The 14,112-nt window shown below is 34.0% G+C and overlaps 1 protein-coding gene across 1 annotated transcript; it reads right to left on the bottom strand.

Annotated features, from left to right (window-relative positions):
* Positions 1-2,072: 2,072 nt before the first annotated feature.
* LOC115712706 (inactive leucine-rich repeat receptor-like protein kinase CORYNE) lies at positions 2,073-5,492 on the bottom strand. Its single transcript, XM_030641042.2, has 3 exons — positions 3,826-5,492; positions 2,942-3,267; positions 2,073-2,393 (listed from the first exon to the last, which is right to left on the bottom strand). Exons 1-2 carry the CDS (start codon positions 4,773-4,775, stop codon positions 2,949-2,951), a joined length of 1,269 nt encoding a protein of 422 aa, XP_030496902.1. The 5' UTR covers positions 4,776-5,492; the 3' UTR covers positions 2,073-2,393; positions 2,942-2,948.
* Between the last annotated feature and the right edge of the window lie 8,620 nt (positions 5,493-14,112).

Below are 14,112 nucleotides of genomic sequence, written 5' to 3'. Positions count from 1 at the left end.
CTTTTATGGCCGAACCTACACAAGAATAAACAACCCCAAAAAACCAGAGAAAAACTAAAGGGAAAAACCAGCAAAAAAATAAGAGCAATAAAACACAAAGAAATGATTTCGGAGTTCCCTCTAAATCAGAGGTACGTCTCCCTCAAGCGACCCTCGAAGTTGCTTGAATCTTCACTATCAAAGCAATATCGGGTTACAAGGATTGGAGATTCCTAGCCACAATTCAGCAGGTAATATCTATGGCTCTTTCTCTCTTTTCTTCCTTTTATTTTTCTGATTTTTATTACAATTTATATCAATAACTCTCTCTCTCTCTCTATTTTTCTCTCTTGACTGAGGTTATTTCTTCATGACAAAGAGGCTGCTCCTACTCTCCTTGGTTTGGCCAAAAAAACTCTGTCAAAAAAGGGCAGGTTGACCCCTTATTAATATTGTTGTTGTTGACTCTGATGTTATGTTATTAGCTAAGAAAAACAATTATAAAAAACAGTTATTACTTTTTCTTGAGTTGCTGAAAGTTTGTTGGAGCCTTGAAATGTTGTTATTTACTTCTTGAGTTGTTATTGTAGAGAGCTTATAAGAGTTAAGCCTATGAAATAGAACCGACTACTCCAAGAGTTATAATGGTCTATTGAGGCTTGTAAAAAATCTTACTTTATTTTCCTTGTAACCTTGTTTAAGGTATTTTCCATGTAACAATTAGTATGGAGATTCATCCAACAGTTACTTTCGTGTTTTTTTCTTTACGTGAATGAAAGAAACTTTAAAATTTAAATTTGGCAGTAGTTTAATTTTCACAATGTTCACCAAAATTAAGAGAATCAACTGCCATCCCTTTAGGGGTGTTCATAAAATAGTCGATCCAATTCAATCCGCACGATCCAATCCAATCCAATCCGCAAAGTGCAGAAATCCGCACTTGTGCGAATTAGATTGGATTGAAAAATTCAAAATCTACACTTGTGCGGATTAGATGTTGATCGACATGTAAAAGTAATCGATCCAATCAAATCCACACATCTTTATAAAAAAAATAAAAAACTATATATACAAATAATATTTTAATGTAAAGAAAATAGTAATTTAAAAGATTAATACATATAATACAGTTATATTTCAAAACTTAATAGATGAAATGAATATTCTATTCTTATATATAAAGTTTTTTCTACATACAATTTAAAATAAAAGTAAACATTTCTTTATACGTACAATTTTTTTTCTTCGTTTAAATATGTTATTTTATTTATTTTAATGTGTCGATAGAGCATAAAATCATTATAATTTATTTTATTTTGTTGCTAGTTATGTAAAGAAAAAAAATATTTTTTTATAAATATTAAATAATTTAATATTAAGAAGTAATCAATCCAAAATAACCGATACAATCCGCACTTTTGTGGATTGGATTTGAACTATTGTGCAAATTGGATTGAATCCAAAAAATGAAATCCGCAGATTGGATGCACTATGAGCAAAATAGTGCAAGAAAAAAAATTATTTTAACGTGCCAAACAGTGTTATTACATTAACTTTTTATTTATATATTTATTTAACGTGTGGAACAAAATTTCAATTCTGATTTCTTTTATAATAACCAAATTTGAATTCTGATTTCAACCGTCTTAAGGCTTAATCTCTTAATATTTTCAAATTCTATAATTTTAACAGATGCCTTAAAAGTAATAATGTTTTATATATAAAAAAAAAAAATTATGATTTCTCAAACTAAAACAGTATGGGATGGTCCGGAGGGAGTTGTTTCAAGAGAATTTTCCACATTCTGTAATTGTGTTGTGAGTTTAGCAATCACAGCTGTAAGGGGTTAAGTCATAAGTGATATAAAATTGTGGTCATGGCTCCTACTTCTCTTTTCTACTTCTTTTCTTTTCTTTTCTTTTCTCACTGCCTTTAAACACAGATGTACGATCCAGAGTTCACTTAACAACCCCACCACTTTGCCTTTAGTTTTTCCTTTTCCCATCTTCTTTTCATGCTTCCAAGGCAAAGTTTACACCGCATGTGGAGTAGACACACATTTTTCTCATTAAAAAAAAAAAGCATATATAATATACATAAATAAATGTTATTTCATTCCCTATCTTCCAGAACATGTGTGTCATAATTAGGGTTGTTAAGTACTAATCCTTTCAAATCATTAGCAAAGAGATTATATACATTAACAACTGCAATAAATAAAGGGTATACTCCGAAGTGATTCAAATAGTGGAAAGTGTAGTTTGTATACTACATGGAATATTTGTAAAGAATAAAAAGAGTATCAAGTTATTTGGTATGGAAAATAAGGCTCCACATGCAAAGACATTTTCAGTTAGTTGGAAGTCAGGATTTTGGTTAATCATCAACCGTTGATACCTCCATGACAAATCAATCTAGCAAGGAAAAAGAAAGATAAAAAGCATAAAGAACCCTTTTGAGGTTTCATTTTCATATCTCAGAAAATCAAACAACACACATAACACCATTGACACCACCACCAATGTTCATAGCATACTTAGAAATGTCAACAAATTTAAGGTAAAAGGACCCGTGATATTAATAAAGTGATGTCCAGAAAAGGACAGCCAAACGTAACCCCACCATCATTAGAGGATGAAAAACACAATAATGTAGATGTCTCCCTAGTAGTAATCAGATAACTAAGCCCTATTCTGGGGTTACAAATTTTCTGACTTTCAACATTAGTCAATCATGTACACAATACTACTACTACTATTGCTACTACTCCAATAGATAATAGATATGTTCTTTTCTTTTTTACTTTCTAAATGAAATACAAACCTAAATATTAAGGGTAAAGTAAACTTTGCATATCCCAAAATAGAGAAAAAAAAAAGGCAAAAACCTGGAAGCAAAATCTCTACCAAGTAGTCTGTAGTGGTCAAATTCCCCAAAACCTAGAAAACAAGATATTACTTACATGTTCATTAAAAACTGTGCAATTGGGTTAGCATATGAACAAGTTCATCACTTGAAGGTCTCTCAGCAGGCACATCTGAAAGGCATACAACAGCTATTCTCACTGCCATTAACATCTCATCTTCCTCACCTTCTTCTCCTACTTCACCTACAATACTCTTATCCAAAGCTTCTCTTGCCTCTCCTGCTTGCTGCAAGTGCCGCAACCACTGCCCCAAACTACCCCCATTAGATGCTTCCCCGAAGAACGGCTCGGTTGGGTTTCTACCAGTTAACAGAACTGCCAATATCATCCCAAAGCTGAAAATATCACTTTTATCTGTATACCTGCAGCATGAGAAAAAGAAAGTGATCCACCATCAGTTTCAGGATATCATGAATTCTTCTTCTCTTTTTTACTTGCAAAATTCAACCAGATATTAACAATTTCCTAATTCTGATGTGGCACTACGTCTAGTTTCTACCAAGTAGCATTTGTAACAATAGGATTAGGTGTTTTTCGTCTCACGATATCATGAATTCTTCTTTTCTTTTTTACTTACAAAACTCAATCAGAGAATAACAAGTTCTTAATTCCAATGTGGCACTAACTCTTGTTTCCATCAGATTTGATTTTTCTTTAACTTAATCTACTGAAAAATGAAGCTCACAACATCAAACTAAGAACTCAACATGCCCTCATGTAAGTTATAAAGACAAGTAGAAATAAATACTACTACTATGATATGATATGACGATCCTACATAACACTTCAACATACTTGATGAAAGTTAAAACCTCAGGATTATTCTAATAGCAAACAAATTCATCCCATTATCCATTAAAGCTGCACATAAAATGGAGAAACATTAGAATGAAAAAGAGAAAAGTGGTGGGAAGAATCACCTGCCATTTTGAAAACACTCTGGAGCACTATAACCAGAAGTTGGGCGATCAATATGGGGAGTAAGCTTAACCAAGGCACAATCAGCCAACCTGGGCTCAAACTGTGCATCCAACAAGACATTTGTAGGTTTTAAATTGTAGTGGAGAATCTGAGGAACAGCCGAGTGAAGATACTGAAGCCCTTTAATCACACCAACAGCAATTCGAAGACGAAAATCCCAGCCAAGCTGCAATTCATTCTCCCTAACTCTACTCATAGCATCTTCCAAGCTCCCACTCTGCATATAATCATAAACCAAATAGAACCTATCTTTATCACGAACATAAGCTCTTAAACTCATCAAATTCCTGTCTCTGAGGCTAGCAAGAACTTCCAGCTCCTGCTGTATGAGTCTCTTCATTGACTTAGACTTGCCTTTACCCTCCAGTGAGCCGTTCTCAGAAAAGGGTTCGAGCCTCTTGACTGCTATAGTGAGCCCATTGTCTAGCACGGTCCTGTAGTACTTACCAGTCGAGCTTGACCCCAGTAGCTGATTTTCGCTCGACAAAGCCGATTGCAGCGTTTTGGGGTCGATTTTGGGAGAGAATATTACTGGGCCTTTGAGAATTGGGGTTCTGTTATTGTACCTGACAAAGCAACCGACCATGAAAGCAACGACAAGGGCTCCCCCAACTCCGGTCAAAACACCTAAAGCAATGCTCAGAATGACTCTGCGAACGCCGTTTTGGAAGTGAGAGGGTCTGGAACTAGAAGAAGGTGATGGAGGCTCAGAGGAGATTTTGTTGGTTCTGCTGGTACCACTACTCTCTTGGCAACGCAGAGTTGGCTGGTGAAGAAAAAGTAACAATAGAAACAAAAGCAGAGTAGAGATGTTGTGGGTAGGCCTTGTGTCATCCATGAAAGCATCCAAGGAACAAGGTAATAAGAGAGTTAAAGAGAAAACCCACATCTCATATGGTCTTCCTGGATGGAGCTTCCTTCTTCAAGCCATTTTGCTTTAGCTCTCCAATACTCAGTAAATATTGGTCCTTTTAAGAATTTGAAGAGAGAGAAAGAGAGAGAAGGGTAAAAGCTTTCTGGGGTTGTCTTTTTAAGAGCTGTTAATTTAAAGAGAAGAAAAATCCAACTCACTCCCAAAATGCTCCACTGGTAATGTATAATAAGATGAGAAGAAGATAGGGTAGAGAAGGCTGCATGGAAAAATGTGAGAATATCATAAGGGAAAAATGGAATTTTGAGAAGAAATCTTGACAAGGAAGACGAAAAGAATCGGTTCCGGTTGGTCACCGAATCCCATCTTTGTCTGTCTGCTCAAAAAATGTGAACATGCAAAAAAAATGCCACTGGGACACCCGTAGAGACACTATTATATACTATAGCTACACACAAAAAAGAAATTTAAAATAATCAAAAGAAATTCTTATAGAAAAAAGAAGCATTTGATTGTGGGCTTTAATAAAATCTTTCAATCAAGGTAAAATAGAATAGAATTGAGGAGGAGAGGACCCCAGCCCAATCAGATTATGTTGAATTATTACACAAAAAACATAAAAATTGAAATGATTTTTAGAGCAAAAAATCCAAAACAGTGGAACCAAACAAAAGTAAGTAAACTCCGTTCCGTTTGTTTTGGTTTTTGATTAATTTTCTTTCTTTTTTGTTTTTAAATTTTCTTTGTTTCTCTCGACTCTCATCTCAATGACAAAAGCTGGGGCTTCCCGCCTTTCTGGCCTGAGGCTCTGTGTTGTGAGTGTGGGGTCCAAAGCCACGTCACCTCACGGGGCCGAAAGTGATACATCGAACTTAGTGAGCACAAAGATTACCCTTTTAGTTTACAACCCCTCTAACATCTACGCCGTTGGTCCATCTGTGACATTACATCCTCACCGTCCGTGACAAACCACGGGTATTTGTGGTGTGCTGTTCCTTTTCATCGTTGCAAATTACGAAGTTTACAACTAAATTCCCATTTTCGTTTTTTGCTGGGGAACTAAATTCACAATTAGAATATTGTGTGCATAGGCATAGTTAGTTTAAGTATTTGTTTGTTGGATCATATTTAATCTATTTAACTCCAATAATTCAACTCAATTATTAATTAGATGATAGATTTTGATCCAATAAATATATTAAATTGAATTGGTTTTAATTCATTAAATATTTTAATTAATTTTTTATCGAATTGGATTAGATCTTTCTATCTTTTTTAACAACCATTTCAACTGAGTTTCATCACAAATATATATATAAATAAAAATATAATTCAATATTTAATGCTCATAAGGAAATTTGAATATCTATACGTTTATTGGACAAAAATTGGTCCTCTAAACATAAGCTATTCAATATTAGTAAAATATAAAAATTTTTACTAAAACCCCATTTTACCCTTCTTTTTTCAAAAACGGGCTCTTTCTCTTCCTCCCTTTCTCTCTCTTTCTCTAACTCTCCCGAACCCATCTGAGCAGGGGCGGACCCACATTGTAGCGAGGGGGGGCAGTCGCCCCCCCTGAAAAAAAAATGAGAAAAAAATGTATATGGATTTTAATTAGTTATTACATATATTTGTATTAAAAGATGATATTTATAAACATAATAGTAACCTTGGTGTAATTGTTAAGGTAGTTGGTAAATAGGTTAGAGGGTAAAGGTTCAAATCCTACTAACTACACTTTATATTTTCTTTTTAATTTTATTTACGCCCCCCCTCACTTTAAATTCTGGGTCCGCCACTGCATCTGAGCACGAAGATATCGACCGAACCCACCATCTAAGCACCACTTGACCGAACCCACCATCTGAGCACGAAGACCCACTCGAGCCACCACCCTCGTCTCCCTCGCTCTTAGACCACGAAGACGACCAAAAAACTCGACCCACCACAACGCAATGTTGGCCAAGGTAAGATTTCCTCCCTATGGTATTTTTGAATGTTTTTCTTATTGATTTAGAGTTAAAATGTTGTTTATTGATAGATTTAGGGTCTGATATGTGAGTTTTGGATTAGATTTTGTATCTGTGATTTTTGGGCGAGAAAATATAATTTTAGGCAAGCCCGATGCATCCTAATGCAAAGATGGATCTAGGGTTGAAGATAAAGGTCTGATATAGGGCTCGATTGTTTGCCCATTTTTTCAAAATTTTGAGTTGGCATGGTGGGTCCGATATAGGGTACGATGGTAGGCCCTGATTGATTTTCTCTTTTGTTATTTTTTAGATGAGGGTCTTATAGGCCCGACATAGGACCCGATAGTAAGCCCGATGGTAATGTTGAATTTTAATTTTTTGTTATGGCCCGATATATGGTACGATATTAGGCTCGATGAATTTTCTCTTTCGTAATTTTTAGGTGAGGGTCCGATAGTGTTGGGATTTTATACCCTAAATAAAACTCATTTCAATATAATCTGACTTGTTATCAATAGAATATTAGAAGTCATTCATGTTTACATGTAGTTTTTATGTTTATGGTTTAATATATACAATTTTTGTTAAGTCCAAAACATATAGTTATTCACAATTACAGTGATGTCAACACAGTGAAAGGTAATTGTGATTGTATGCTTCAAAAGATAATGTCTCATGATTCATCAGTGCACTGGATTTACACTGATGTGATAGTCAGCGATAAAGCTTACTTACACCTTGGATAAGTGTTATGTTCTTTCGAGAACATTGACAAAGTATGCTAGTATTGGATGTATGGAGTATACATTGGACTGGTACCGATGTTGATCTTGGTAAATGATAACTCTATGGTATAGAGTTATTTTTATGCTTTTAAACTAAAAGTATTGTGAGAAGAGTAGTGAAAATGTGTTTGTTTGCTTAATTTTAGTTAGTTTTAGTGTCATTTTCTATTTAGTAAGCTAACTTTTAAGTCTTGTAAATATTGATATTGTTAGGTGTGATTTTCCAATTAATTGTGCTTGTTGTTGTTGAAAAAGGAAGCAAGGAAGAAGTGGAACATAAGCTAAAATTGAGGTAGATTGCTAAAGCAATGCTGAAGCGAATTCAGCATTCTGGCAGTGACGTGGAAACACGAGTTTCACTTATCCACCTCAGCAAATTCGGCCCAGTCACTCAAAATACACCAGCTGGATGTTGTGGAAGGAAAAGGACTAAACCTAGTGGGCCAAAGTGGAAAAGATTGGGCTTCTATTTTGGGGTATGAAGTATGTACCCTAAAAACCCAACACCTAAAAGAAGAGAAAAAGAGAAGTACACCATCATCATTCCTCCATTACGTGAGCTGCCATTTTCGAGAGAATTTAATTGCAGAAGTACAGAGGAGGAAGAAGAAAAAGGGGGACCAAAGTGCAAGGGAGAAGGACACAAGTTCTTGTGTTTGAATTTCTTTTACCTTCTCTTTCTCTTTTTCTTTCCTCTTTTCCTTTGTTATTTCTTGTCTTTAGATATCTCAAACTTGTTGAACTGTAAAAAACGGGCAGCAGCCATGGATGAATATTTCTTACTTTGGATTTTATTTTTTAACTTGAATATGAGCTAGACTTTTGAGGCTTAAATGGCTATGAACTTCTAAGTTGGGTATGATTAATTTTTAAGCTTACTTTAACATTTTTTTGCCTTTGTTCATTCAAGTGAGTTTCATTGTATTTGATTGTTGTTTCTTGGCCATGAATAACAATTTGTTGAGCTAGATCTTGTACCGGAAGGGCTAGATCTAGTAGTTCAACTTGAATAGAGCAAGTGAAAACCTAGAATTAGATTTTTCTTTGTAAGTGGAATAGGAATATTTCATTTACCTTGCATAACTTACAAAATTGATGTTTTGAATAGTGTTCTGCTTGCTGGTTTGATATAGGAATATATTGAGCTAAGTGGTAGACTTAAATTTGTGAGTGTTGGAAAATTCTCACAAGCCTAGAGGAATTTTTGTTATCTCTGTGCAGAATGCTAGAGTAATGTTGAACCGATGTTGTAACTGTTGGTATTATATTTATCCAGGATCTTAGATCTATTTGCAAGTATGTTGATTTAACAACCTAATATTGAACTTCTAAAACGATGTACTAAACACGTAAAAGTTAAGAATAACTTACAGTGATTGCAGCGGAATTAATGTCTCCTTCCACTCAGATCTCTAACCCTTGATTCCTGTCTGTAGCAGAGTATAATCAAGATCTGAGCCCGAAAGTTCTTCAGTTGGATGTGATCCTTCACAGTCTTCCAAACTATAATGAGGTACTGAATGATGTGTGTGGGCACTTCTCTCTCACTAGGGATTTCGAAATTTCTCTCTTGTTTTTCTCTCTTGATTTCGTGTGACACACTTTGCAAAGCAAAGCTTTCTCAAGCAAGCACACGCATACAAAGAGAGGAGAGGGGCTGCTATAAATAGGAAAAGGGAAGATCACAACTTTCCAAATAAACGGTTTCCTCTTTTACTGTGTAATTGAATAACTGCCTTATTTAGTGTGATTCACCACTTTCCTATTTAGGCTAGGCTTTGATTAGCAATTAAATGACAAATTAAATTGAAAATAATAATTGGGAAAAAGCAATGATGTGGTCGGCCATGGTGTGAATGGGCCTCACATGGATTTTGCAGTTTCCTCAATTTTATTTCTATTTCTCCAAAAATACCATTTTTCCAATTCTAATCATTTAAATACCAAAACCAATTATTTAATAACTAAAATAGATTATTAAATAATATTGCCATTTAAAATTAATTATTAATTCAGACATGCAAAGTCTCATAATTAATAATTAAACCTAGAAACTCTTTTATTTACAATTTCATCCCTAAACTGTGAGAATTCACAAATTAGACATAGTCTAACTTTTAGAATTATAATTGATTAATCATAAATCAATTATAGAGTCTTACAAACAGTATAGTCTCAACTAGAATGGAGACCATGGATCTATATTCTGAGCTTCCAATAAGTTGAACCGATTTACCAAGTAAATCCTTAACTTATTAATTCCTCGTTGAATCCACTCTTAGAACTTGGAATTGCACTCTCAGACTTATATAGAGCATATCATATGTTTCACGATATCAATATGCCATCTCATTTAACCATTGTTATAATCTTAATGTGATTTAGAGATCCTCTATATAGATGATTTACATCGAGACGGGACCAATTTACCGTTTACACCCCTCAATGTATTTTGCCCATTTGAACACTTAGTTACCTGTAAATGATGTTTTAGTGATCTAATATATAGTCACTGAAACAAGAGCTCATCCATTTACTTCTATTTAACTAAGCTCAAAAGGAATCATCACTTTACTTCTATACACCAGTAGAAGCTATAGATTTCCATATTTATGTTTAGCACTCCCATTCAGTTATGCTATCATGTTCCCAAAATATATGTATTATCCTGACTCAAAGCAGGCTTTAACTAATAAATCAAAGAACAAGAATAGCACTCCTGAGATTGAGCCTAAGCATATCAGGATTTAGATTCTCTTAATCTAAGATCAACTTCTGACATTGACTTGGAAAGATACAACGGTAAGTTTACAATATCTTTAACCAAGTTCAATATCGGTCCAGTCCAATGCATACTCCATGCATTCGAAACCAGTATACTTTGCCAATGTTCTGGAAAGAACATAACACTTAATCCAAGTGTAAGTATACTTCATCGTTGATTATCACATTAGTGTAAATCCAAAACACTGATGAACAGGGACCAAATCTTTTGAATCATATAATCACAATCACATTCCACTGTATTGACGATATTGTAATTGTGAATAACTATATGTTCTGGATTTAACTGATTTTGTGCATATATCAAGTATATGTATCAAACCATAAACATGTAACATACATGTAATCATAATTCACTTCTAAATTGATAACTAATCAGATTGTAATGAGTTTTATTTAGGGCATAAAACCCAACAAACTCCCACTTGCACTAACATAAAACAAGTTGTGCATTACAATCAATCTTTTGTCTTGATCCTCTGATCAAGTGTAGTATCTTTGAATCCACCCATATATCTGGAATCAGGTTCATGAGACACATGAAACCTTCCTAACTTATGCTTTACTCATCAAGGGATACTGAAATCCTTACTGCCCATTAAGTACATCTGAACAACCAGAAGACATATCTCTCAAATTTTAAAATTTGGAATTGAGATAATGCAGTGTAGAATTTTCTTCAGTAAAATAACTTTCTGGTAATTTTGAATTTACAAAGTTATATCTTCTCTGATGAAGCTTGAATTATTATAGATGGGTTTTAACACTCTTCTATAATGATTCCTCCACCCCCAGAGTAACCACCATCTCACAATGAGTCGGTGTGCATATCACGATCACTAATGCATAGTTCCTTAATAACATATACGTCACTTTTGTAAATCTTCCTTGATTGTCCCTTAATGTTCCTCATTTGATTACATCTCAGATGGCTCCCACTCAATAGCAGATGTCTGGTTAGAAACTTTAAACCTTTTACTATTGTTTCTGGGAACATCTCATTGTGACTTATTATCTTAAGCTGAAACTGTAAGTTTCTTTAAGATTAGGTCAACAACATAGCAGTCTAGTATTTGAAGTGAAAAAATACTTGCTAGAGATTTAAGTAATCAAATCAAGATACCATAAAATGTTATGAGAAATAGACATCTTGAATCAGTCTTTCGAATAGACTATGCAAGAATTCTTCTATCTTATTCTCATAATTCTGATAAGTTATTTCTATCCATGTGAATGGTTAGACTTGTTTTTATCAGAGGTGTTCTTAAGTTCCTATCACAATTATCAACCAAAAGAAGATGGGTAAAGAATTTTAATATTCTCCCACTCGACCAAGGTAATGTGAAACATTATCAAAGAACTTTAATGGTATCAATAACTATTACAACAGTAAATCTAAACTGGAACATATAATCAAGATCAAGAATTTATTCTGATAATAGCTAATTATATTATATTATTTCCATGTTTAAAAAAATGTGTCACAAAGGGTACTGTAGAATAAAATCCACCCCTAAGTTTATAGAGATTATGGTCCACCCCTAAAGGTTGTAAATCTCTAAGTGTGATAGAGAGTCTGTGGAGTTGAATATAATCCAGAGTTCATTAGATATAAAAAATCGTTTGAACTGCATATTATTCTTAACTTTTCTCCACCCCTATCAGATCAAAAGATCTTTTTATTAAACAAATTCTCAAATAATTGTTTTTGGAACTAACAATTATTCATAAACATAGAAAAAACTACTAGTGTTTATGTAGTAATAACTCTGTAAAGAGTTTAAATACTTTTTGAATTTGCATCAATAATAAAAACACATACACATTCAAACATAATAAATATAATAATCGGTAATAGATAAAATAAAGAACTGAAGCTCAACTCATAAATTGAAATATAATTGAAAAAGATATTTTATTATAAACCAAAAAAAAATGGTTTGCAATATTTATGAGAACCAAACAGGGAATTAAGATCCCAAACTTGAAATCCAAATTGTTTGAAAAACTAAACAATTAATTCAAATGAAAGAGCTTCTTCTTTATTGTAGACAATCTCCATTTACCATCCAGCTTTCTAATCCAACTCGTTAAGACAGCACCCGAGTTTAAGAAGCTTTAGCTATAAGAAGAGTAATAAACAGGGTTAGTAGTCCAGAATTAATAATCCAAAAGGATAATAATTCACTAAAAACACATCAGTTTATAAAGAAAATACCTTGTTTCTTTGCGAGATACTTAGGACATTGGGATTTCCAATGGCCTTTCTCATTGCAGTAGAAACATTTTCCTTTTTGTGTATTGCCAGAAGCTCCAGCATTTTTGTTCCTAGCTGCAGAAGCTAAAGCAATGCTGAAGCGAATTCAGCATTCTGGCAGTGACGTGGAAACACGAGTTTCACTTATCCACCTCAGCAAATTCAGCCCAGTCACTCAAAATACACCAGCTGGGTGTTGTGGAAGGAAAGGGACTAAACCTAGTGGGCCAAAGTGGAAAAGATTGGGCTTCTATTTTGGGGTATGAAGTATGTGCCCTAAAAAAACCCAATACCTAAAAGAAGAGAAAAAGAGAAGTACACCATCATCATTCCTCCATTACGTGAGCTTCCATTTTCGAGAGAATTTAATTGCAGAAGTACAAAGGAGAAAGAAGAAAAAGGGGGACCAAAGTGCAAGGGAGAAGGACACAAGTTCTTGTGTTTGAATTTCTTTTACCTTCTCTTTCTCTTTTTCTTTCCTCTTTTCCTTTGTTATTTCTTGTCTTTAGATATCTCAAACTTGTTGAACTGTAAAAAACGGGCAGCAGCCATGGATGAATATTTCTTACTTTGGATTTTATTTTTTAACTTGAATATGAGCTAGACTTTTGAGGCTTGAATGGCTATGAACTTCTAAGTTGGGTATGATTAATTTTTAAGCTTACTTTAGCATTTTTTTGCCTTTGTTCATTCAAGTGAGTTTCATTGTATTTGATTGTTGTTTCTTGGCCATGAATAACAATTTGTTGAGCTAGATCTTGTACCGAAAGGGCTAGATCTAGTAGTTCAACTTGAATGGAGCAAGTGAAAACCTAGAATTAGATTTTTCTTTGTAAGTGGAATAGGAATATTTCATTTACCTTGCATAACTTACAAAATTGATGTTTTGAATAGTGTTCTGCTTGCTGGTTTGATATAGGAATATATTGAGCTAAGTGGTAGACTTAAATTTGTGAGTGTTGGAAAATTCTCACAAGCCTAGAGGAATTTTTGTTATCTCTGTGCAGAATGCTAGAGTAATGCTGAACCGATGCTGTAACACCTGGGAAAAAACCTGACTAGAAGGAATTAGTTATTCAAGCCATTTTTACCATATTACAATTTTTATCTTGCAGCCAAGTTTTCTAGCAGCAGTAGTTTTAATTCTAGCAACTTTAATTCGTGTCATTTTTAATTTTGAATCGTTACTCAACCATTTGCATGTTAATTCCTCTTACTTTAAGTTGTAATTAGTTGGTTTTACATCAAACTTTGTTTGCAATCCCTGTAGAGACGATCTTACTTATCACTTTATTACTTGTTTGACTGCGTATACTTGCGTATATAATTTTCACAACAGTAAATATTTATAATCTTATCGTTGTATCTTTCTAAGTCAATATCATTGGTTAATCTTAGATCAAAAGATCTTAATCCTGACATGGTTAGGTTCAATCTCAAGAGTGTTATTTGTGTTCCTTAAGTTGTTAGTCAAAGCCTACCATTTAGTTCGGGTCACACGTACAGCTTTGGAACATGATAGTGCAATTGAGTGGGAGCGCTAGTCATAGATA

The sequence above is a fragment of the Cannabis sativa genome, chromosome 4 (assembly GCF_029168945.1).
Source record: "Cannabis sativa cultivar Pink pepper isolate KNU-18-1 chromosome 4, ASM2916894v1, whole genome shotgun sequence".
In the NCBI taxonomy this organism is placed as follows: Eukaryota; Viridiplantae; Streptophyta; class Magnoliopsida; order Rosales; family Cannabaceae; genus Cannabis; species Cannabis sativa.
Note: the sequence above shows the minus strand (reverse complement) of the source record. Positions and strands in the feature narration are given on the sequence as shown.

Coding starts and splice junctions, on each gene's coding strand:
- LOC115712706 (XM_030641042.2), bottom strand. CDS start 4,775: ATGTGGGTTTTCTCTTTAACTCTCTTATTACCTTGTTCCTTGGATGCT. Junction 3,268..3,825: donor GAGTGTTTTCAAAATGGCAG/GTGATTCTTCCC, acceptor CTCATGCTGCAG/GTATACAGATAAAAGTGATA.